The 25,459-nt window shown below is 43.4% G+C and overlaps 1 protein-coding gene and 1 long non-coding RNA gene across 7 annotated transcripts in view; one reads left to right on the forward strand and one right to left on the reverse strand.

Annotated features, from left to right (window-relative positions):
• The window catches only part of ANTXR2 (ANTXR cell adhesion molecule 2), a 121,159-nt gene extending 113,577 nt beyond the window's left edge, over positions 1-7,582 (reverse strand). For all 4 annotated transcript variants that reach the window (XM_065061693.1, XM_065061691.1, XM_065061692.1 and 1 more), the window contains exons 1-3: positions 7,343-7,582; positions 6,373-6,444; positions 3,240-3,311 (exon numbers count right to left, since the gene is read on the reverse strand). In XM_065061693.1, the coding sequence (XP_064917765.1) occupies positions 3,240-3,311; positions 6,373-6,444; positions 7,343-7,485 (287 nt within the window). In that variant the 5' untranslated portion in view covers positions 7,486-7,582. The remainder of the gene's footprint in view (positions 1-3,239; positions 3,312-6,372; positions 6,445-7,342) is intronic.
• Positions 1-9,024, forward strand: part of LOC135579376 (uncharacterized) — a 104,584-nt gene extending 95,560 nt beyond the window's left edge. For 2 of the 3 annotated variants that reach the window (XR_010472353.1, XR_010472351.1), the window contains 2 exons: positions 2,877-3,660; positions 8,019-9,024. This is a non-coding gene — a long non-coding RNA (uncharacterized LOC135579376). Of the gene's footprint in view, positions 1-2,876; positions 3,661-7,658; positions 7,799-8,018 lie in introns of those variants that run through there. The other variant, XR_010472352.1, reaches the window with a different exon arrangement.
• Positions 9,025-25,459: the final 16,435 nt, after the last annotated feature.

The following is a 25,459-nucleotide window of genomic DNA, read 5'->3' on the forward strand; positions in this document are numbered from 1 at the left end:
CCAATGACCAGGAATGGGGCTGTGTGCCTTCAGGGCAACATACTTCATCTCTAATAAAGGCAAATAAAACAGGTACTTTGGTTTTGCTCCTTAGAAGGAAATATAATAATAGGAAAACACACACTTGTTAGTGAAACGAAGGGGACAAAGAATAAGTGTTCTTTAAGAAAAAAAGGGATGGTTGCATCCCTAAACAAAGAGCTGATGCACTGGTAAAAGTAAACCCTGCACATCAGCCTCCTGAGATGCACGCTTTGGAAGAGATTTCTGCTTTCTACACCTCTCAAATATTCAAGAGGGCTAGGTACAATCACAGTAATTTTTCTCCTTCGAACTATAGGCCTCCTGCATGGGCTCGAGATGGAAAAAACTAAGTGATTGACTCTGCCATTCTTTATATACCCAGCAGAACATGCTTTCTGCAGATAGCTCTGTTTCGGTAAGCTTCTTGAACCAAAGCGTAGGGTTCGCTCACATGACAGTCTGAACATGCATACATGTCTTGCTAGGTTACATGTCTCTCCACATTAAAGGAACAGTCAGTTAACTCCATCAAACTATCAACAAGCATAGTAGGGTATGGTTGGTCATGTACCAGATGCTTAAGTGTTCTATTTTCCCATCTTCATTACTATAATCTTTCTTTAGCTCCAATAGGAGTTTCACCTAAGCAGAGTCAGTAGGGCTAGTCCTGGCCATGGACACTGGTCAAATGCTGCAGAAGTAGGTTTACAGAAACCAGAATTTCTTCTGGAATGCAGAAGACATTGTGCCATCTGGATGATATTTGTAAGTGTATCCACTTTTTCAAACAACTCACTTCTCAAAACTAGTAGCACCAAATGTGAATGCACAAATTTTTGTTTACCACTTAGCATATAGTTTCCAGCTAAACTTCACAGGTGAAATGTGCATCTCTAAAATAGCATATAACCATTGTGAGAGGTCTTTTCCATCTGGGTGTTTTGTTTGGGATTTTTTCCTATGTATTTATTATAGCATTTTGTGTACTGTTGTTAACACTGATTTCTGTTTCCAGAACTATTCACATAGCACTGTGCATAGTCACAAAATATTTGGTAATCTGGACAATTCAGTGCTATGGTGTGGGTTTCTTTATATCCACAGCTTTATTATGCAGTAAAAAACAGCAAGAACTTTGTGCAAACAATTAGAAGCCTGAGGCATTCAAAACAAAAAAGACTTCCCTAGTTTGAACTAACCGCTGAGACTGAATTGTGGTTTCATGACGTTTGTGAATGAGCAAGCAAGTGAGAGGAAAAACATCCCTGCAAGTCCAAAATGCACATTAAAAAAAAAAACAAAGCAGTAAGATCCCATAATCACACACTCATACACAACCATTCCAAAAACCACACTGGACTTACCATCCTCATCTTCTATTTGGAACAATGACTGTTAGATATTCTAATTTTCCACTGTTGACTCCTTTAATGTTTATAAGGACAGCTGTTCCAACTGTATCTATCCTTTCTTACCTCTCTATATATGGTCACAGTTACTACTGTCTCCATCATTCTTCTTACAATTCCTCCTAAACAATAAGGGTAGTAATTTCCTTTCCCTACCACATTCACAAAAGCATCAGCAAACCTTGCATTAAAAAAAAGTCCCACAGAAGAACTCACTGGAACTAAAAAGGGTTCTTCCTATGCTTTAAACTAGGCTTCCGAGAAAAATATGTCTCTTTCCATGGCTTCAAACGTGCCACAGACATGCAATGAAAAAGGCATTTGTGTTTCCGTGGCTGGGTTCCAGAGTTCTGCCCAAGCACTCAAAGTGGTCTGTATGCTATCAGCACTGCCTCTCACTGTTTGATAAGGAATAGGCCACTGACAGGAATTAAAGGCCTACTAAAACTGAGAGAAAGGATCTCATTGAGTTCAGCAGTCATCAGAACAGGCTTAAGTGTCCTCTCCTGACCTCTCTCAAGCCATCTGGAAAAGTGGCTTGTAACCTTGTGTGTCCTCACAGAGAGCAGATCCAGTATCCAAGCCTGAGTAGGGGGAAGTGAAAAATTAGCTGTTCTAAAGTCAGACCACTTTTTTAAATGCTAAAACAGGAGGGGCTTAGAATTGTCTCTAGACGTTCTGTATCTAGGGTGTCAGCTTATATTTCTATAGCAAGACACATTTGTGTGTTGCCCATGACAGGTCTCTTGTAAGTACACACTCAAGTAAGTCTTATACTTGCTGCTCTGTACTATTAAAAATAAAATAAAAGCAGTAAACTATGACAGACCACACTTTTGTATTGACTCTACTAAAGGGAGCAGAAAGGACAGACTACCTCACTTCTACCCTGCCATAGTTCATTAAAATGATTCCTAAATGGTTCATCCACATGTTCAAAATCCAAAAAGTTGTTCAGTGTGTGTAGCTTCTGGACAGAAGGGAGATAGAGAGGAGGTTGTGTTGGTTTTGACAAGCCTGAAAGGATTCTGAAGGAGTCTGACAACAGTGCAACTGTCCTCCACTAAAAGCAGTGATTCTGCAATACTGTTTAGCAGTTCCTGTGATCTTTAGTAGTTAATTTTACAATAATCTCTTCTCTACCTCGTTTTCTTCTTCAGCGTCTCTCCACCTGTCTTTATCTTAGCTGCTAATCATTATTTGCTTTAGAAAATCAGAATGAGCAGCCTTGAATTGCATCACCTTCAAAACATCAACTGAGACAAAGAGTTCAGGCTTATGCATACATCCTCACGGTGCCAGAAAGATCTCACACCTTTCAAGTGGCACCAACTCCACTGTCTAAAACCTATTTTGAAGTTCTAATTTGAAAATACAAAACTAAATGCCAACCTTATATGAGATTATAAGATTCATTAATTTACCATTGTATGCTTTACCTAGACATGAAAAAATACTGAAGACGTATCTACAGATGTTTTTTTTACAAAAGCAAAAGCAAGACATGTTTCTCCTGCTGTGCCAAGGAAGATGCAGAGATGAAAAAATTATTTTTAGTTGCTCTGCAAAGCAATGGCAGAGTTCACATCAAGAATTTATTCCACATCATTGTTCTCCTTACTTTTTCACTAGGATATCCATTGATATGTTCACAAAATTAAATCCAGCCCTACACAGAGGGTTCATGACTGGCCACCACTTAAAGGTATAGGTTATTTTTCAGTATCTGTTACTGTTCCTCTGATTGAATAAGAGTCCTTGGGCGGAGAGGAGGGAGTGGGAGAATTAAAAAAGCAGTGCACTGACCTGTCTCCAGTTAATGGCATAATGACGTGTGCCTGGGTGGAAAACACGATAAATGATAATCTCATCTTGGGGCTTTTAAAAAAAGGGAAGAAAACAAGCAAACAAACAACATTTTAAACAAATTAAAATAAATGCACAGATGCATAGAATTTCATTTGCTTATTCATGCTTCATTAGTATCATCTTTATCCTCCAGCTTCTAAAGAACATACTTTCAACTACAAACACAGAATGAGAGAGGAATTAAAAGGTATCTGCCCATTTACTCCTTACTGAGATACTTTGAGAATGAAGTAGCAGAATTATTCTTTCTTGCCTGACTGGACTCCAGATCACGACATGCTAAACTTAAGAGTTAAGATCTCATTGCAACCTAACTGAAAATGAATTTCACAGGTTATGATCTACCAAAGTACAAAAGGTAACACATCCTTTTATATTTTCATAGTTATTGGTGTAAAAATAAGTCAGGGACGTAGACTTGCAGTACATTCTTGCTCTGGGGTATTATACATGGACCCGTTCAAAGGTCAGTTTCCCCTTTTTATAGTTTGATCCTGACACAATGTAAATTTCAAACTGTACTTTATGGTCATAAAATGATCAACATCAAAGAAACAGTGCCCTCCAACTGGTTCATTTCTTAAAAAAGGAACAAGACAAACTCTTTCAGAATGAGTATGTTTTTCTTTTGGTGACATAAAATTGTGACACTTAAGATCAACTTCCATAAATGTATCTGGGGAAAGGTCGTTATAAAAAGCAACACTACAAATTTATTTTATTAAGGAATTTAGACTTGTTTTGGAGAGGTCCACCTGTCTCTCAGCAAAACTAAGAGGAATTACATCCAACTATCTGAGGAAAATGCATCTCTTAAGAACTGATGCTCTGGAAGTCCAAGACAGTAACTCCCCTAACATAAGTTGTAACAACATTTCTCTTACCTGCTTTCGATTTCTATTCATGACAATTTCAGTATATTCAGTAATTTTAAAATTGACTATATATGCGTATGACCATTAATTTATTGGGTTGATGCTAGTAAAGATGTAACACTTGTAAAGATGAATGACTATAAACTTTCAGTTGCTTATGTCAACAATGCAACTTAAAATTATTGACATCTTGGAAATGTAAGTACTGGGCAAGTCTTTGCTCAGATAGCAAATTTGGATCTTGGATTTACAATCCAGTCTTGCAGTCTATCCATTAAGGCTCTGAATACAAAAATCTGAGAGGATTTGAATTAAACTATAATCTAAGACATGGCATAATCAATCTTAGTTGCCCCAAACAGTTGCCAAACAAAAAACAAGTACTTGCAATCCAGATCTCTTTGGATTACATCACCACCTAGCCCAAGTAACATGGGACTTCCCTGTCTGAGATGCAACTCTCTGTACTTAATAACCTTAAAGTTACGATTTAGTTAACTTGTCTTTAGGACAACCACAACACTGTCCCCTTCATAAGACATCCCATTTCTGTTCTGCTCTCCCAGGACTCAGAAAATGTGATGATGGCAGAGGACTGTATGAATGCACCCATTAGACCTGACAGCTCTGGCAGGTGCAGGGCTTTCCGAACTAAGATAATCAGCACACACTGCTATTACTGCAAACATGCATTTTACAGATGAGCCAAAACAGAGAGCAGATGCACAGGTCACATGACCATGAATTAATTCTTCAGGTGAGAGCTGAAGCAAACTGCTACCAATTGGTCCTTTGCAATTACTATTTCAATTTAAGAAAAGGCAAGGTCAAATGACTCTGTGCCCTATTCTGAAAATATACTGAGGCCAGAAGGCAGGACAAAGGCCTCATCAGCCTTCAGAGGTGCTCCAGCCCCATCAGGGAAACACTGTAGCTATACTCCTCAGGCTCCCACAAGAGCCCAAAAACGGTCATGCTGTGAAGGGTTTGTGCCACATAAGGTTGAGTCCTCAGCACGCAGACACCAAGCAAGATGCTCTTAGGTTGGGCTGTCTGGCTCAGCACTATAATTGATCCTCCTTCAGTGTGAAAAGTCAGTGGAGTAACTTGCCAGTTCAATAGCTTTATTTCAGATAATGCAGCCAGAACACTACACAACTATTGCAAAAGGGATTGTCATTTGATGTCATTTTGAAGTACGAGATGATGAACTGAAAGATTTACCCTGGACTAGCAGCATCCTTTCAGTGGGAGTAAATGCATTTTTTCATTACTTGCTGAAAATAAGTGCTGCTTTGGTCTCCTTAGTTTATTTGTGTTTTTTTTTTTTTTTTTTTAATTCGAAAGCTTATAAAATAACTTTCAAATGTTCATGTTACCCACTTGGTTTACAGAAGATTTGCTTTTTACAAGAGGGATCTAAGCAATATTTAATTGCACAAGCCTAACTGTATCCCTTTACTAGCAAGCCAAGTTTATACTTGCCTGCTGCACTTCATTTGCCTTAGCAAAAAGTACCACATCATCTATGTCTGTGTGTTTTAGGGGGTCTTCCTTTGGGTTTGTTTTTTGTTTGGTTTGGTTTTTTGTGGGGTTGCAGGGAGGAGGGGTGGGTTTTGTTGCTATTTAAAGCAAAATGCTGCATCACAGTAATTTTCAACTGTTTGTACAGAGTAGTTAGCCTGTATTTACAACAGCTATTTTGATGGCAGCAATACTGCCAACCAGTTACAGACAAAATTGGTTACATATATGTATAACATACATACTGTTAACATGGGACAAACTTCCTGTATGTTTGTCTACACTTGAAAAACACTCCCTTTTGACCTTCACCATATATTTACAAATACATGGTTATGTATTCAGATTGCCTTCTTTATATAGATGTCTAAAAGCAATAAACAAGAAATACTCTAGCAGAAATGAGGCATGTGGCTTATAGGAAAAAACCTTAAAAATAAAATAACATGTGAGAGTAATTTTAGAGACTAAGTATTTAAAGATGCATATTACCATCTTTTTACTGAGTTCCAAACATGAGAATGTGAAGTTTTCAATATTTTCCAGCAATTTAGGCACTAGAAGCCAAACTCTTAACATGTTTATGAAACATATCTACTTAGTTTACAAAAGCATGGCTTTTTTTTCCAACATATCCCAGTATTATAGATGTCACAAGGAGAAGAACGCACCTCACAAATCTTTCTGTCAGTTGGTTTACAAAATCAAATATTTCGTGCCAGTTCTGTGCTACACTTCCAGATCTGAAAAGAAAGCAAAAGCTATTAGTAGGCCTTATTTAAGGAAAGCAAGGAGGATGACAATTTCAGTGAGAAATTAGCCAATACAGCACTCTGCTTTTCTAATTATTTCAAGTTAGCACCAACCCTGGCTCATGGTGGAACTTGCTTGTGATTTTTTGGGGGATTTGTCAAGCTAAGGCACGGCAAACTGCATACATTAAACAGCACACCAGATGGAAAAACACATTAATAACTTCTTGTGAGGCCCAGCAGCATCAGTTCAAATAGCCACTCTATCAAATCTAAGTCTTTCCTCTTCCCACTCCACCCGAAAACGTGGAGCGTGCTGACGGCGATCTGTTACGCACAAACTTCCCCACGAAAAACATGATAATCAACAGCTGTTGAGGGGGAGGGGTGGCAGACGCTGCCTGTTGCTCGGGATGCCTCAAAAATGTCCACCGATGTACTTTCGGGCGGAACACAGACCTTCGCTAAAACCCTGTTCCCCGGAAACTTCACAATATCCACGGACACGGGTGGCGGGGAAATTAAACCCACCCCCGACCCCCCGCCCCCACGACTCTGCAGCAAGGGCACCGAGAGAGCCGAAAACTTTCTGTGAGCCTCTCCACCACGAATGGTACAGCCCAGCCGTCGGCTACCGACCCCCGTCCGCTGAGCGCCCGCTTCCACCGCCATCGCTCTCCCGGGCAGCCGTTACAGCCCGTAACGGCCGTTACGGCCCGGAGGGACCGTTACAGCCCGTAACGGCCGCGGCGGCGCGCACACCGCCATAGCCCGGCTCCCCTCGACCCCGCGATGGCTCCAACAGCCGCGCGCGGCCGGGAACAAAAGCCGCGACCGGAGAGAGGTAGCGGCCGTGCCGGCCCGGCCCGGCCCCCCGCGCTCCCCTTACTTGTCCAGCACGAAGTACATGTCGAAAGCGCCGTGGCACGACGGCCCCTCCGGAGCCGGGGCGGCGGGTAGCAATGGGGGCAGCAGCAGCAGCAGTGTCACGCAGCGCGGGGCGAGGCGCCCCCGCGGCACGGGCCCCGCCATGGGGCTTCGGGACGGCAGAACGCAGCGGCGGAGCTGAGGGGACGCGAGGGCCCGGCGCTATGGTCCTGCCGCTCTGCGGGCGCGGGCGGTGCTGAAGTGGCCGCGCCTCGTCCGCCGCCGCGGCTCGCCCGGCCTGGCCCGGCCCTCCCCGCCCGTCAGTGACGGCGGCGGTGCCTGAGGCGGGGGCCGGGGCCGGGCGGGCTCGGCGCGCCCCTTTGCGCCTGTGTGGCGCGGCCCGCCTCCCCTCACCCTCCCGGCTGCGGCGGACACCCGCGACTTCGGCAATGGCGGCCTCGCGGCGTCCCCGTGTCGGGTACCCCCCCGCCCCGCTCCACCGCCCCAGGCACCTCCCCGGCAGGCGGCGGCCTCGCTGGCGGCCCGCGGCTGACCCCGGGTTCGCGTCCCCCGCGGCCGAGCCCCGCTGGAAGCCTCCCCCCACCCCCTGAAAAGGTGGTGCCGGGGCAGGCTCCCGGCCGACGCGAGGTCCAGAAATGGCTGCTTTCCGTGTGACTCTGTGCTCTCCTCTCCCGCAGGGCCAGCCCAGCTTCGAAGAGCAGCGATTAGGAACCGGACGGAGAGAGAGGACTTTCGGAGGTGTGAGTGCTCGCCGTGCAGCCTCGCGGGGCCGAGACTCCCGCAGCTGGACGAAGCCCACCCATACCCGGGGTTCGCCTTGGTTTGTGCAAATTTTAAAAGTCCACAAGAGCTGACAAAACTGTTTGCAACGGACTAGAAGTACCTTATTCCATGCTGACAATGAAAACTCATAATTAAAACAGGACCTGTGGCTCTCCAAGCTTTTCTTACTTTGGGAGGGCAGGCATGTCGCCTCATACATTTCTCTGAACTGCTTCCTCACTGGGATTTGATGCTCAACCTATCCATTAAGTCACTGTGTGTCAACTACCCCTATGAGATTTAACTTTTTTTTTTTTTTTAATAAATTATTAAAGGAGTTGTTCACTTTCTGAGCATTCATTTTAGTTGTTTGCCAGGGGCGCTGAACATTTTTCTAAACCAGCAGCCATCTAAAAAACTGTTGCAAACCATGTTGCCATGCATGTTAGCCATTTTCTACAATATATCCAAACTGTTGCTCTGGGACTGTGCGTGTGGTAACCACCAACACGTACTGATTTACAATAGACTCCGCAAAACTAAATATAGAGCAGACATTTGGTTTGAAGCATAAGCTGGATCCTTCACAGTAAACATGAGGCACTGTAGAAAGCGTCACTTTATGCTGTGAGAATATTATCTTTCAGATTTTTCCATCTGTGGTTTCAGATTTTCACAGGAAGTTCAAATGTGCTTAATAATCTTAAAATATTATCTAAAGGCTAAGTAGATGCCTGAATTTTCTGTGAAGAAAAATTTTAGTCATGTGACAAACTGCCTAAACCAAAATTATCTTGTAAGTTAAAAATAAACATCTAGCCTCTATTTCTTTGTTTCTCTTCTGAAGCTTTTGCCATGAGTGCTATGTGACAAGCAATTAAGAGGATCTGAAAAAATAAAAAAATATTATTCTTTCTTTCACCATTTGTGTGCTCAGTGCTTTGTTTTAATAGCATCTACTTTGAGCAGTTTGGATTTACAGTGGAGTGTGTTCACTGCTGCGATGCATGGAAGCTCAAGACACGGGGCTCTTGAGTACCACAGATGTCAGGAAACTTCAAGTTAGGCCCAAACTCAGGAGTCTTTCTCATAATGTGTTATGTTTTACTAGCAAAATAATTTGCTAGAGCTCTGAAAAGCCTGTCTCCCATTGTAACATCAGTCACAGGAGCAATGAGTCAATAAGGCTGTCCAGCTGTGGGAGGATAAAACAAAGTTCAGAGGTGCCCTGTGCCTTATGACAAAAAAAAACCCAAACTTTTCCTTCAGAATCTGACAGTTCTGGCTTGCAATGGAAGTAGTCAGAGGGTAAGCAATTTACCAAGACAAAAATCCCCAGAAATTACCAATTTCCTCCATCACCTGCCAAATAAATTATTCATGAGTCAGTATGAGTTTGTGACTGGCAGTAAGCTGTCATGGCCTTGTGGCTTTTATTAAATTCCTGTTTTATGGGGCTGTATAGAGGATATTACCTGGAACCCTACTATTTGTTCCCAAGATTCTCTTTTCCTTTTTCTCATAGTAAATATCACATTTCTTAGGCTGACAATCTTATTTACATTTCCCTTTCAACAGCCACTGCTCCATTGTCTGTTTTTAATTTGGTGAGAGTTCTTCATCCTGCAGGGCATCATGTTGGCATTACACAGAGGTGATGGATGCTTCAGAAACCTCACTGCAAGAAGAGCTCTAAGTGTAGGCATTGCACAGCACAGCCTCCGAGTGCTGTAGCAGGCCTGATACATGGGGAATACGGGAGAGAATCTGGGCAATGATCCTATTAGGATTTATATAACAAATACATAAATTTTCCAGCCGCACAGCTACTAAACCACAAGACCATGTCTTACAGCAGGTGGTCCTTTGTACTAAGAATTGAAACAAAGTGCATTTTTTATACAGAAGGGGTTACTGAAGGAAAGTTTTAAGGAGAAATGCATTGTATTTCTCTCTGACAAAAACTAAAGTGATGTGGCTATTTGAAAAGCACAGCTTATTGCAAGCTTCTGTGACAGAATGTCTGTTTTACAATGGATGTAAAAGCTGGTGTACTGCTCAGAAGAGTCCAGGCAGATTGTGCATCATTGATAGGTGAGAAAAATACACAATATGGGGGGGACTGATATTCATTATCCTTGTAGAAGATCGCTCAGTCAACATCTTTTTTCTTCATGCATGATAAAATATAAGAAGAAGAATCCTGTGTCAGTCACACCAGCGGTAAACTGGCAAAGTTGATATCTTTAACATCCATCTTCTCCTTGTCACTTCCAACAGACAGCTTTGCCATGCTGCATTGCTTGTTGGAGCGACAGGACCCCACACAGGATTTTCAAGTATTTTCTTGTTAAATTGGGTCACAACATAGTCCCACTACTGTCAGATCAAACAAATTATTTCTGTTTTGCCTGCTGCAGACTTTTGAACAACCTCAGTCTTTAAACAAGTACTGTTTCTTATAGAAAGAATGAGGATAGCAGATTGCTGTCAGCATTCCCACATGCAGTCTTGTGTCGTAGATTAAGCCCTGAACAAATTTAATGTTGAATATGTATTGGTTAGAATATATTTTTTCCTTTCTATGTAATTTCATGTTGCTCTCAGTGCAAATAAAACAGATGAAGTGGCTCTGTCGGGAAGTTGGAATGGGATGACTGAAAAGCGCTTTACAAAAATGAAGTATGTGAAATAGACACACAAAATCACAAGCACTTTGAATTCAGTACTGACCTATCTGCAAATCTTAGTCTACCAGAGAAAGTTTCATCTGCACATGACAGAATTGTTTTTTAACTAAGACAATGACCTAATGAGGATCATATGGCTCTCACAGGCCTTGTAGGTGAATCACACACATCATCTGCTCCAAAAAAGATCTTAAACCCCTTCCAGAGGAGCTGGGAAAGTCATAGTCAAAGGCAGCCTGCCAGAGATCTTCCATTTCATCTGATTTCCTGCCATCTTTGGATGATTTCCTGCAGGCGCAGAGCTCTGACCTGACACATCCGTACCAGAGTGTCTCCTCTGTGCTGATCCAGTGCAAAGCTAAGCCTCAGTATGATGCAATTTGGAAATTTCACAAAAGTCCATGGACCAACAGTGATTTATGTCAGCCGAAGATCTGGCTCATGAAGTTCTTAATGTCTTTGAGCTAGCAAGGCTAAAGGGTAAGTAAGCAATATTTTACAGTCCCCGTGGATGCATGAAACACGGAAGATTAAGGACCGAGCAGCCTGTGCCTTGCCAAAGGCCCAAGATATAATCCATTATATCTCAGAAACGCTGCACAGCGCCGGCCTCTCCCTCTCTCTGCAGAGGCGTGCGATATGGCAGAGCAGGATTCTGAGGCTTTCCAAAACAAGCTGCACTTTGACTATCAGAGCTGCACGAGTCAGCCCTGAGCCCCAGGAGCACTTGCCTCACCTGGGAGTACGTGTCATGTTATCCAGCTGTTGGAAATTTTACTTCAAGTGCATGCAACCAACTGTTTTTGGAACGAGCTACCCCTACCAGTTGGGGATCTGTGGTAGCCAGGGTTTGCTCATTTCTTGTTTCCAAGTGTGTGAATTCCTCTTTTAGTCTGTGGTTTCTGCTGAGGTGACAGATAAATCCAGCCTGTTTTGCCAGAACGGATAGATGAGAGGGAGACAGGGATGGAAGTACCTGGCAGTAGCTCAAAGCTATTTACATGTGTTTGGCTTAATACATACAATGGCCTGGGGACTTCTTCTCCCAGTTCTGAGAACTCATTAGATGACTGTGGCTCACTCACCTCTTCCCCTTCCTTCTTCACCACCACAGAGCTGAGTAAAACTTACACTGCAGTGCCCAGCCCCACCAAGGCAGGCGTTTTTTACTATGCAGACATCAACACAGGAAGTGCAATTCGGGGAAATGTGAGTGCCCTGACAACTGTTTATATACAAAACCGTCAGAAAAACAGACTCATGGAGCTATGCAGAGAAATGCTGCAAGATGTTACTTAAATTGGACCCTTGTGCTGCTCCCTCCAGTGCGTATGGAGATGCTTATATCCAAGGAGCATCAATGGGGTGTCAGTAGCTTGCCAGTGTAGAGAGAAAGACGATGTTGCAGCAGAGGGAGGGGATTCCTCATGCTCTTACCTGTACCAAGGGACCAAGGCCAGTTGCAGACCTCTGCACCCATGCCATGGGAGTCTCCTAGTGGTTCTGTGTATTGGTTCCACAACTGGAGTAACAACAGCTTCCCCTCACTCAACATCCCCTTGGTCTTGAGTGGAGCTCACATAAGGACCTGCTTTACACTGGGTTTTTTTGCACCACAGTATTTACTGGCAGCCATGACAGCACGGAAAACAGAGGAACCAGGAAGAAGCAGTCTTCACATGCATTTGGTATGTATAAAGCTGACTGCACTTGGAGAGGCAAGGTAAAATAATTGTCTTCCAAAATGTAGCATACTTAAAACTTCTTGAAGTGCCTAATGACAACTGGTCCCTTTCAAACTTTTCCTACCTCTTGAAAATGATAGGGTTTTGTTCCATTTCTGTCCACTGTTCAATCTGGGGAAAGAAAGATGGCTCTGGCACTGTTTGTCCTATGGATGCACAACCCATAGCGAGACTGCAGTGATGAGTCTGTGCCCTTGCCATTGCAGGACCATCAGGTCATACATGTCCTGGCTTTGGAGGACCAATCTACTCAAGCAAGCACATTCATTCTTTATGTCATCACCTGTCTCATAGCTGCATGGCATTTAGAAAGCTTTAGAAAGTGGACAGCTTGAGCCTGGCAGATTATAATATCCATCATAAGATGTAAGACTATGCTGGATTTATGTGCTTGGATAAATGAACAGAGAACAGCAACTCAGGTGATGGGTTTTTTTTGGTTTGGGGGTTCCCACATGATACTAAAGGGTCATATTTTGGCTATGTCAGATTCACAAGGCAGAAAAGGAGCTTCTTTCAAGGATCCTTTTCTTCTGCTTGCAGCAAATACAGAGAATGAAAGGAAGATGTTAGTTACTCTAGAGCAGGGAAATCCATAGTCAATTAAAACAGAACACTTAAATGCAGCTTAAAAACAACACAGCAATAGAAGCAGAAGTTTTCATGTGGAAGGTTGATGCACAGATGAACATAAGTTTACTGCCCAGTAGTAAACAGTACAATTTAAAACACATATGGGATTATACAACTTTCATTTTCCTCAGCACTTGCAGATGATTTCCCCACATGTGGGGATCCACCCACTCCCACCTCCTTTTTGGCCCAGACTGGTTGGGAAGACCTTAGGCGAACTGCATTTGTGCCAAACCAAACGCAGTGTATTTCAGAAGTATTATATTTTGAGTAAAAATCCAACCTGCCACTTCAATGTAACCTGGCTGTAAGCCCAGCCCTGCCCTTGGGTACTTTTTAATGTGGCAGCAGAAAGATGGTGCTTGGTGTTGGGAAATATTTTATCACTGGGGTGAGATGACCTCAGCAGGAAAAGAAAGGACCATTTGGCTTAACCAAAGTCAAGCAGTGGGAAACAACCACATGGGCTGCATTTCTATAGAATACAAAGGGTCAGGAGGTCTTTGTTGCTTGTTAAAATTAATTCTGGTTGAGGATACCTCTGTACAACTTCTACAGGAGGTTCCATGATTGCCAGAGTTTTGGTTGGGATAGATTAAACTTGTGCGTGTGTGGCTGCAGTTCTGATTAACTAAGTATTAAGGTTCAGATTTGTCATTCTGCCACATGCTACAGGAGCAGAGCAAAACAGGAGAGCTGAGGACACCCTGGTCCTTTTCACAGCTCCAGAAATGCCTGCTGAGAGTACAGCATTCCACTTCCCTGCTTCAAAGCGACATCTTCTGATAACATGGTGGCAGACACCAGCCAATGAATGCTTTGAGACACTCCAAGCTGCATAAACAAAAGGACAGCAGTGACGCTGATATGAACACTTGAGCAGTTATAGCTTAAAACAGAATTTGACTCAAGGCAGCTCATAGGAAATTATTTTTCTTCTCCCACCACAGGATATAAACAACACATGGAAGTCTCGTGCTTTGGAAAAGGAAGGAGAAACCAGGATGACTCCAGGTGTTATACAGTATGCAGTAGCCACTGAGAGCTGCCTCATGGAGGGTTAGCAATAAAAACCCTTTTTCCACTTACTAGTGGTCTGTGCTCATTCTGTAAATTAGTGTATACATGAATAAATAAAAAGGATAGCATTAAGTAACACAGGAACTCTAGTGTTAGTGTTCTGTTGCATGTATCATCCAGATGGAAAATATCTGCCTAGAAAAAGCTGGAAATTATGCAAGTTCAGAATTCCTGAAGAGTTGTTCCTTTCCAACATCATTAAATAATTTGCAATATCCACTGAAAATACACACAGAAACACAGGGAAAGAAAACCCTTTCAATTCCAGGAACTAGAAAACCTAAATATTAGCAATACGTTGGATGAGAGAAGCCATAAATGTGAGAGTACAGAGTAATGTCACTACTATGTGACCAGAAGAGCCAGGGATAATATGTGGTACTCATTCCCAGTCTCAGCAAAGGTGGAGAATGCTCCCTAATTTTTTGATGTGATTATTTGCTGCCCGATTCCCTGTGAGGGGCACAGAGCTGTTTGTTTCCACTTTTTCAGATCTGTTTGTTTCCACTTTTTCAGAGCTGTTTCCACGATTTTAGAGCTGTTTGTTTCCACTATGCCCAGGTATTTCATTTCCTCAGAGGGAATGAAAACGAAGGAGGAAAGGTGGAAAGATTGTGCTGTCCTGGTGCAAACCATCTCAAGGAGAGTAAAAAAGGTGTGATAGTAAACATCAAACTCCTGCTCTGCACAAGGAGGGTGCAGAGCAGCACTGAGGGATAACTTAGGCTGGGATTTTAGCACAACTCTAGAGTTGTAGTGACCCTTTTTGGTCTTCTCAGGAAACGACGACACAACTAGAGGAGATGGAGGAATGGAACTCTCCCTGGAGAACAACGTGTCCCGTAAAAAGGACAACACTTCCGTGAGTAGGTATATGAAGAAAAAAAAGCATAAGCAGGTACAAAATAGCTCTTGATTCTGCAGCCACCTAGTTTGCAACAGTTTTATAACTGACTCCAAGTGGAGAAGAATCAAATCCCTTCTAGGGTACATCCAAGCAGAAATGTAACTTTTTTTATATTTTGGGTTATAGTGGTTAAAAAGTGACTAATGTTTACCTACCTGGCCTGTCCTCTTTGGGACAGGAAAGGAGAAAGAGAACATTATGCTGTGAAGCCAGGTTTTTATTTCCTAGCTGAGGAAAGAGAAAATAACAATTGGGAGGATAAATTATAACTGCTTATACTGCTGTTTGAGGGAAATTATGTAAATATTTATGCAAAGACAGCTTTGCAGGGCTAGTGAGCTGCAGCAGGACTCCCCCTGACAGCATGCACAAGCCACTGCTGGATCAAGAGCCTGAAAAAGCAGATGTGCCAATTTCCTGTATTTGATGATGATGGTTCCTAATTACACCAGAGCTGTGGCAATGTCCTTTCTTATGCATGACTCTTAATTTTGTTTCATGAAGTCATCTGTGCAGTGTTCTTCCGGCATGCAACCGTCGTCAAGTTACAGTCACGAAGAGCTTTGTGCTTCAAAACACCAGCAGGCAGCGTCTGAAACCTGGTAGTGTTGTTTGCACAGGGGGTTTGGGCACTGCTGAACAACATGCAGGCCACACACAGATCCCATTTGCCATCAGCATTATCATCATGTTAGAGTGTGAAACTCATTCCTGTAAATGCTGCTGATGTCCCATGTATCTCCTTGAAAAATGGCTCAGTGAAATGTAAGCTTTTAAGAGACCTAGAGCAAGGATACACTCGCAGCTGGTTACCTACAGCTCCGTGTTGTAATAAAGCATGCCAAAACCCTGATCAAACATAACCCATTTTAGGGTCCAACCAAGCGCCCATTGGGATTTCGGTCTGTTTCTTAGTTTTCTTTACCTCCTGTAGGTTATACTGTCTGCTAATGGGGGTTCATCTGCTGGGGAGACAATTCAGCAAGGAAGGGTAAGCTCAGTAGAAATTAATGTTTAGTGAGGCTGGTAGTTTGGGGAGGGGGAAGAATTTTCCACCAGTGGGGTTTTTTTCACCAGAGGAGATTTCCTTGATGGCATCATTGCTGGTGCTTTTTTAATCTTCTTTTTTTGGTTTCCCCTGTGGTTCTTGGAGCACAGTCTCACTCCTTTCCACTTTTTCTGGCAGCATATTTGGATGTTTCTTTCTCCTTTTGTTCTCTTTTTTTTTTTTTTTTTTCCCATGCATAATTCAAGGAGGGTCCCTAATTTTGGAGTTTGTTTATTTATCTTGTTTGTATAGATGGGGTCTTTTATAAGTTTGAAATAGGCTTTTGGGTTTGGGGTTTTTGGCAGCTTTTTCTTGCATGGTGTTTTAAGGAAACATCTGTGGGGTTTGATGTTTTGGTTTTTTTTACTTTTTCTCCCTTTCTGTCCCCAAGAAGCTCTTTGTGGGATTTGGTAATTTATCTTTTCACTAAGATTCTGCACTCCATAGGTTGTGGTGACTGCTCTGATTTGCTTCTGGGGCTACCTGCAGCCAGCAACAGCTGTTAGGTGTTCCCTGATTATGGGTCTGTGATTATAAAGGCTGAAGCCTGAGGCTCCCTTCTGGTTATCACTTAGGGGACATGATGTTCCTGCTGAGAGGGAGTCATGCTCCTGGGGTTCAGCACACAGTGATTTTAAAGGTTTGCAGAGCAAGGATAGGTAGAAATACTGCTTCAAGAAGATGCAGTGGGGTTCTGCAGGGTGGTTTGGTGATCAGCTGTCCCTGAACCCTGGGTAGAAGGTGCTGGGACCCAAGTTGCTCTAAGGAAGGCCTAGTCCCTGGCACAGGGGTGGCTGTGGCTGGGCCTGTGGAAGCCCTGTAGAGAAAAGAGCTGGAGGAGGAGGTGATGTGGGTGCTTAGTACCAGGAGGGGTAGACAAGAAGATGCCAGACCTTTTGTGGGGGTTTTCTGGAGGCCTGCATGCAGGTAAGCGCCAGGGCACAAGGGAGGAGAGATGGCTGGAGATGGAGCTGCCATGGGAGTTTGATGTAGTCTCCAATATGGGGCAGGTTGGCAGCTTGTGCCTTGTGGCAGCTGGAGAAAGTCTCTTTCTTTGCATTTGGGTCATTATGCCTACTATTTTGGTAGCAAGGGAGGGGAGAAACACTGTGGAGTGAAGCTTGCTGCTGAGCACATAGGGCAGGGTGATGTCTGCTACAGAGTCCTCAGGAGGAGTCAAGCAGTTCAGAGGACTGCTTGCCTTAAAACTATGAGCAGATAATTATGGCATAGCAAGTGTGGGAGAAGCAAAGCCTTGTCCCTGCCAGTCCAGGATGCTGTGTGGGAACCCTGGAGGTGGGAGTAACGCTGCAGTGGCTAGATGTGGGCTTTCCAAGGCAGAGGCAGGTGGGAAGGGTAGAGGGGAATGGCTTGCCCTCCACAGGCAGGAGTGCTTGCAAGGTGAAGAGCTACTCAGGTGACTGTGTGATAGCCTGGTTGAGTGCCTAAGGTTGGGATGGGAGGTAGCACCATGCTGGGCACTGGCTGGCAGCAGGATGTAGGGAAACCTTGTCACCACAAAGCCAGCTGAACACTGGGGCAGAGCAACGAAGGGAGGTGCAGTTTGTACCCTTGAAGAATTTTAAGGCATCATGAGTCAAAGCCTTGAGCTTTGCTCTGAACTTGATGTTTACCATGCATTGAGCATGAGGTTGGACCATTTGAGGTGTTTTCCAACCTGATTGACTGGATGGTTTTCCTTCTTTGGCTTAAAGACACTATGTGCTTTGGACTTAAAGAGTTTAAACTTGGTTGTGGCATTGGCTTCTGCTGTCTTGAGTAATTACTGAAAACTTTCCAACAAAAAAGTCAAACTCCTGTCAAACCTTCCAAGGGGGCTGTGCTTGTTAAAAACACAAATTCACAATGTAGCCTGGGATTCCTACTACAGTCAGTCTTCCCTCTGTCTGCTGTCAGAGTGTGCTGGGAAGGAAGAGCGCTTGTGGGTGTGTTTGCCAGCTGAGTCATTGTCTATTTGCCCACTGAACCATACTGCTAACTCAGACAGACGTCAGCCTTACTTGCCTTATTTGTGTGAATAGTTCCTCCACCTGTCTGGAAGATAAGTGGTGTTTTCTGCATTGGTGTGACTGTACTGGCCTTCAGACAGGAGTGCGATAGAGTTGATCTATCTTAACTGATATTTACATTTTCATTACTTTGAATTACCCTTTCCTCAATTTCTCAGCACTTCAAAAGAAGTTGAACTTGTACTACATAGCAAGTAGTACTAATGTCTTGTTTTCAGTAGTTGAAGAGATTATGCTTTTCTTTTTCTGTTGTTGAATAGTTAGGACAGAAGTGGAGCAGTGTTTTCTGGGATTCCAGATTTCAAGTGGTGGTGTTGTCAGAGCAGTAAATGCAATTGTCTACCACAGACAGGAGGGTAGTGTCTCTTCACCTAGAGATGAAGAAGCTTTATAAGTGTTTGATAATTTTGATGCCTTGGAAGTGGTAATTCTGTTAACCAAGGCTACTGTTGAATATACCTGTATAGATCAACTTAGCAGGATGCAGATAATGTCATACTTAAGCAACCGTTTTGGGGAATATATGCAGTTGCCATACAGGAATAGTGGCAGGGAAAACACAGGGTACTAAACTGTCATTGTGGTATTGCATTATTTTAGTATTATTGTTGGATATTTGTGGTCTCTTGGCTGAAAAAAAAAAAAAAAGGCATTATAAAGTAAAAGTTTTGTTCAGTGAAGCTAAACAAGAAGCAAAATAGTTTATGGGAGCAAGGATGATCGTTTCAGTGTGTCTTTCCAGTGTCTTTGGAAAAGTAAGGCTGACCTTGTGGTTAAGGCTCAAAGGCTGATTGCAGAGAAAGACTTGATAATGTGAAAACCACCATTATTTCCTGCATGATACCTGGCAGGAAACTGGTCACTTGATTTTTCAGATTTCCATCTATGAGATGGTGACTTGAGTTCTTCTATTCCTTTACTGTCTGTGATGTTTAGAAACAGTGCCCAATCAAGCCTCATCTCTCTAGGCTATTCTGTAGCACCATTAGCAACGTGCCCCTTGCTTTTAGAGGACACCTTTGTCTCCATTATGCTTATATTTCCTTGGTGATGTCCTGCATGCAATTCCTATGTGGATTTGTGTCTTCTAGAGAGCATCTGCTGTGATGGCTCTGCAGCATCTTGGCCTGAGCATCTCTACTTGTACAGACTCCAGTGGGCACCTGCCCAACTCTCCCTCTGCCAGCAGAGAAAACAGGCTGGTGTGCAGGCAGCCAGCTGCAAGTGGGAGCTTGCACTTATTTTACTGACCCACTGTTTGCCTGGCTAGTCTGAGAAGTGCTCCTTGGTCTCTGCTTGGAAGCAGCTTTTGCTCTTGATTACAAGACCATCATAGCAAAAGATACTTGTTTTGAAGCATGAATGATTCTGTGTTCAGAGTGGGAGGTGCTTGAATCCCTGCTGAGGATCTGCAAAGAAGATATCATTTAATTCACTGGCTAACTAATTTCCTGAGTCAGAAATGGTGATGAGTCAGTGTGTGCTCACCTGGGCAACTCACAGACAACTTGCCTAGACATACACAAAGATGACTTGTGGCACACACAAGCTAAGCAGCATATAGCCCTTATCTGTTCCGTGCCTATACTGTGCTGTCCCGTTTCCCTCTGCTTGGGAGCATTTATTTGTTGTGTTGTTTTTGTTTTTTTTTTTTTTTTCATTTTGCTCATTTAGGTGTTTGTGCTCTCAACCTAGCTAAGAATTATTGGAATCAGCTGCACCTCAGGGAGTGAGCCAGAGTCATGATGGACTTGGGAAGGTACTTGGTCCACACAGACCAAAAGAAATGGGAGACGCTGTCAGTTGGGAAAAGAACAGGCAGATGTTTCAGTTGAACAGGGTTCATTTGGAACCAGTCTACTGCTCTGCAATTAGAGTTGTCACTTGCTTTTTCCACTTTTATCCTTGGAAACACAGTTTGTATGGGAACTCATTACCAGCTACATTTGTGCCAGCAATGTTTCTCCCTTCCAGGAATGCATTGCAGCCTCTGCCCAGGTTTTCAGGTTTTCCTTGCTATCTGCCTAGCACTCTAGCACTTAATGCTGAGGTAATACTAAGAAATGGTCAGTTCTCCAGATTTTGGCTAGGAAAGGTGAATTGTGCATCCCTGTGTATGCAGAGGGGGCTGAAGTGTGCCTTACTGCACCATTTTGTTAGACTTGACATCTTCTAGATGGTAAACATTCACAGTGAGTTAGTCTTTCTGGGTGATGGAGGAGATGGAGACACAGTTCACAACAAATGTAGGTGTCAGCTTTTGGGTGGGATGAATTGCTCCTGCAGACAAACAACAGAGCGTAGGTTACAGAGCCTGTGTGCAGGCATCAGCAAAGGGGTGTAACTGCCACCTGTAGCAATCGTACAGCTTACCATCCGTGCAGACAAACACAGATTCAGACTGTGTCCTGCTGCCACATTCTGTTCTGTGAAGCCACTCTACTGCAGTGTCTAGGAGCCCAGCTGTACCAGGGGAGTCACAGGAATGACAATAACTATTCCCATATTTACTGTGCACAGCACATTTCATCCTGGTAGGTTTGAAGTCACTTCCCAGGCACAGAGTGAGAGGCTGGCCACAGAGAGGAGTCACAGGCAAAACACAGCTACTCTGTGCTTGAAAATCAGCTCTGCAGGAAATAAGAAATACCCCCTGTAAATAATGTATTATAAATAAACCCTACGGGTTTCAACTGTCATTGGCTGTGTCACAGGAACCTTGATGAATGGAAGCAAAAAAGTAAAGGTGAGTCATCAGCAAGGAGTCATCATTTTGTTGCTAATCTCATGAAAGATTATTTGTACATCCTGTCAAAAATCTGCTGTTTTCCATCTTTGTTTTTCTGAGAGAGTACTGACTGAGCATACAGTGTTCCCTTTTCTGGTCAGGGAAGGTGAGTTATGAAAGATGTACATGTTATGAGCGAGTTTTAATAAGGACATTGAGCAGAGCTGTTGTTGTGCTACATGTTGTCTCAGCTGCCTGAAGAATGAAAAAGAATGTGGCTCTGAGAGATCTGTTATCTAGAGATTGTCAACTGAGGTGAGCATGCATTTGCAGGGCTGTGTTTCACAGCTGTGAAACCAGTTTCTAATAGCAAAGGTAGCAATTCTTGCTTGTTACTATTAACTTTGCAGTTTCACTAGTGCCTTAAGTGTTCTAGTATGGTCATTAGGTGAAAAAGTGCAGGTGCTTGATCCTGACAGCATGAGGGAACTAAGTTGGTACAGGATGCTGAGTGCTTACATAAATCACCTAAACTAGCCTTCATTTTAAATTCTAAATCGACATAAATAAAACCTTAAGTTTCTCTAGGGCTTTTTGTTATACTTTTTTCCACTGTCCTATAACTTTATAGAAATGCATGCTGTCTCTTTGGTGCTGTGCATCAAGAGAAAGTCCCCCATCTTTAAAGATTTTCAGTGTGTGAAGCAGGTGGGCTCAAATTTCTTTCTGTCTCATTCTTAAAGTTCTTGGGTTTCCTTGAATAAAAAGTGTAAAAAAAAAAAAAGTTTCTCACCTTCTGTGCTGTGGGAATTAAGAGCATTCAGCATCTTGCAGGGTGTTTTCAGTTTGAAGAATGAAGTAGTTACTGAATGTAGCTCATCAATGTGGAATGCCCTGATACAATTTAGAAGCTCATTAGAGATCACAATCACAGTGACAGATGTTGGTGAGAAGTAGGAACTAACACAAAGTAGGGAGCTATTTGTCACAAGGATGTTATTTACAAAAAAGACTAAGAGACAAAATTTTCTGAAATATCCAGTGAGTTTAACTATGATTTGGAAATGTCTATCTAGGTTTCTTAGTGCATAAATCACTTGGAAAACAGGACTGCAGCACTCAAATATTGAAAGGCCTTTTCAATAAATTATTTCTGCTTCTAACAGGCATAGTTTTGAATCATGTCTACTAAAACAAGTTAAACTTGGACATGCCTTCCTGTTAAGTTATTCATAATATAGTAACTTCATGTGTTTGATGCAGTGAGGATGGGACCTTCGCTGAGAGGTGGAAGACCTGTGCTTATGTAGTGGATCAACATGAGCAACTTGCTTGTGCACTTAGCTTTAGCCTAAGCTGGTGGCACACATGCTTAATAGCAGAACTGTTAATGACTGCCAGAATCGTGTTACTTGGCCAGTTACTGGGGTAAGTGTGAAATCATTAAAAGACAGATTTGGAGAAGTACGCTCTTCCTTTCTATCACCCACATCCTTTTGGTTGTGTCATCAAGACTGAGGCAGCTTTTACAGTAACACGTTGTTGCCTGTGCAGGATTTGGCTCTTGGTTGTTACTACACCTTCCCTTCAAGCAGCAGATAATGACTTTGTGCTGGGGGTCACATCCTGAAGTGGGATATGTCACATGCAGTTTGAGGGAGAAGGTAAAACAGTATTGTGGTATGAACGACTTTACAGAAGTCTCAAAACCATTGTGAAGCTCTTCAGTCTATTGTAATGCCATGCATGGTGCTTGTTGTGACTGAGCAAACAGAGTAAAATCATCAGCTTTTCACAAAGAATCTAACTCTCCTGCTAACTGACCTGTGTGAGTTCCTCTAGAAATGGCCACTGAAATTATTTGTGCTCAGCCTGTGTGAGCATCCTCTGAAGTCTGGTCCCAAGTCCTTGCACACAGGGCAGTGCAGTATTCTCTTCCCTAAGGCCAGCTGCTGCTGCTTGGGGTGTGTGGCCCCTGAGGGAAATCCAGCCAATCCTTTGCATGAAAAGTGACTCAGATGCACAAGTGAAGATGAGAGGTTCATGTGTGAGTGGCTCCTCAGTGATGGAACAGTCTTTTCTATAAAGGCTTTCTGTGTGATAGAGCTGGGAGGGCTTTTGCTGTCACTGGGGGTGTGAGCCCTGATCTCTACTGCTCTCAGATGCTCTCTCTGCCATGCAATTTGGGAGTGCAGAGATTTTTAAAGTGACCTGGGGCTATCAGTCACTGTTGGGAAGTAAAGCTGTAGGACTTCAATAATGGAAGTCAGTTAAAAAAACCTTTATTAGAGTGTCCTGGCATGTGGTCTCGCTGGGATGTGAAGTCACCTGATGAAAACATCAACCAATAACAAAAATTTCCTAGCAGAAAATGAGCTTTCTGTTGCTGCAGTGCTGTTCTTCTGAGGTTTTCCATCTGCTTTACAAACAATATCTGACTGAGCCTAGAAATGCTTCTGTGAGAACAGCATCTCTTGTGACAGTTTCCAGCTGTCTAGCAGGCGAGAGCACCCAGGTGCTATGGTAAACCAGGGAGTGAATAATAACCATTCCCATTTTATGGAGAGAGGGAGAGATACTGTTGCAAGACTGAAAGAGACCACCTAGTTGGACAGTTTCACAGCTGAGCATCCCTGTGGAGGCACTAACGGTTTAAGTGGAAGAGTGTCATAGAGGATCATATAAGCCAATTTAGGAGAATAAATCCAAATAGTTCAATTAACTTCACCTTTGGAAATATGGGCTAAGCAATTTTGCCTGGTTGCTCTTAGTGATCCTTAAGCTTCTTTGTTTTGAAAATTTAGCACCGATTAGTAAGCAGGATAGTCCACCAGCACAGGGCTCAGTGTGACCGTTTCCAGGTCTGTATCCTTGTGCCAGGTGTTCCAGCTCTCAGTGGCCCTGACTTGCCACTGTGGAAGGGCAGGAGGGATTGAAATTTGCCTAGGGGTGGTGAATGCAGGCAGACCTTGAGCTGATACTGTGGCACAGATGATCTCCATAAACTGTGATGACATTAATCTAATGTATGCGTTCTCCTACAAATGTGAATAGCAACAAATACAAATTCTATGCAAATAAGGCATTCACGCAGTATGTGCAAATGGTTGAACATCTGAGGATTCAAATATTATATCAGAAGTTTTTCACAGTCATGTCTGTTCCAAAATTTGCTGTTGGAGAGCCCTTCTGTGTTCCCATGGGAACTCTCAGGTAAGGGAGGGAGATGTACCAGCTGCTCACCTTCCTTTAAAAGGAGAACCTGAAGCAGGAACCATCTCCTGCTCACTGGATTACTCCTCCTTCTCCAAGCCTACACCTCATGAGGAAGCCTGGCTGCTCCGAAAGACTTGCACAAGCCTCTGTGACCCCCCGCTTGGTGGGGAAAAAAAGGTGAATGTTAAGCATTCCTCAGAAAAGGAAAGCGGTACCCTCTGCCAGCTGGCAAAGAACAAGTGCTGGCACTAGCTGCAGAAGAGAAATTATTCATTCGTTCTGCAAAAGCACATATTGGGAATCCCTCTAAGTCCTTTCATGGCTCTTCCAGCTGCACTTGTTGCAGCCCAGGCAGTCAAAGGGATTTGGGTGTCTAAGCATCCCACACAGGTGGGGAAGCTTATTCTGGCAGTGCCTCTGTGAGGTAAGAAAGTTCTATCTTTCTTTTCACGAAGGGGAAAAGGAAGCAGAGGACAGCTGTGTGGTTTGCCTGAGACAGCAGGAAGGAAAAGAGTGAATTTAGTTGCCCTGTGCTCCCGTCCGGCACCATGTGGAATTTGGTTTGCAACAGAAAACAAAAAGGTAGGAGCAAGTGTGAAGTATGCAAGAACCTCAAGTGTAAAAACAGGACATGGAGTCAAGTTCTGCCCCTCAAACATCAGGGATCACAGGAAACTCCTGCAAATAAGAGAAGGGGGAAATAATGCAATAGTTCACATACAGGGAGCCAGAGATGATGCTCCAGATGGAGGGACCAGAGGTGTAGAGATGAGGACCCTAGTGTCAAGCTGTTGGTGGAAGAGATGCAAGGATATGTTTTTGTAAATACAGAACTGTTCAGATTGCTCTTCCCTTTTCAAGCCACTGTTGCTGTTCAATCAAGGGTGATGATTTATGAGACAGAGCAAGTCTGTTAAGGGGGTTATATCCCAGATAAGGACTCTCCTCCCTTAAAATCAGGCTGTCTTTTGTGGTGATTATATGAAGACCTCAGATGCAAGCTTTGAATTACACTCTGGAGGTGTCTGTCTTTTGGCTTTGGGGTGCTCACCTGGCTCATGGAATGGGATGCCTGCAGAGGAAGGGAGTGAGTACCTGCCATGTCCTTTATTACTAGTGGTTTGGGTTTCTTCTTGCTGACCTTGTGCCCACAGGTGCAATAGTACCAACAAGTACAGATGTGCCAGCAACTACAGATAAAGTTTCTAGCTTTGCCCTCACCCTTCCCTCCATGCCCTTGCCTATTCAGGCAGTGAGAAGTCAGGAAGGCTTTCTGCAA

Source organism: Columba livia, chromosome 4 (genome assembly GCF_036013475.1).
Source record: "Columba livia isolate bColLiv1 breed racing homer chromosome 4, bColLiv1.pat.W.v2, whole genome shotgun sequence".
Lineage (NCBI taxonomy): Eukaryota > Metazoa > Chordata > Aves > Columbiformes > Columbidae > Columba > Columba livia.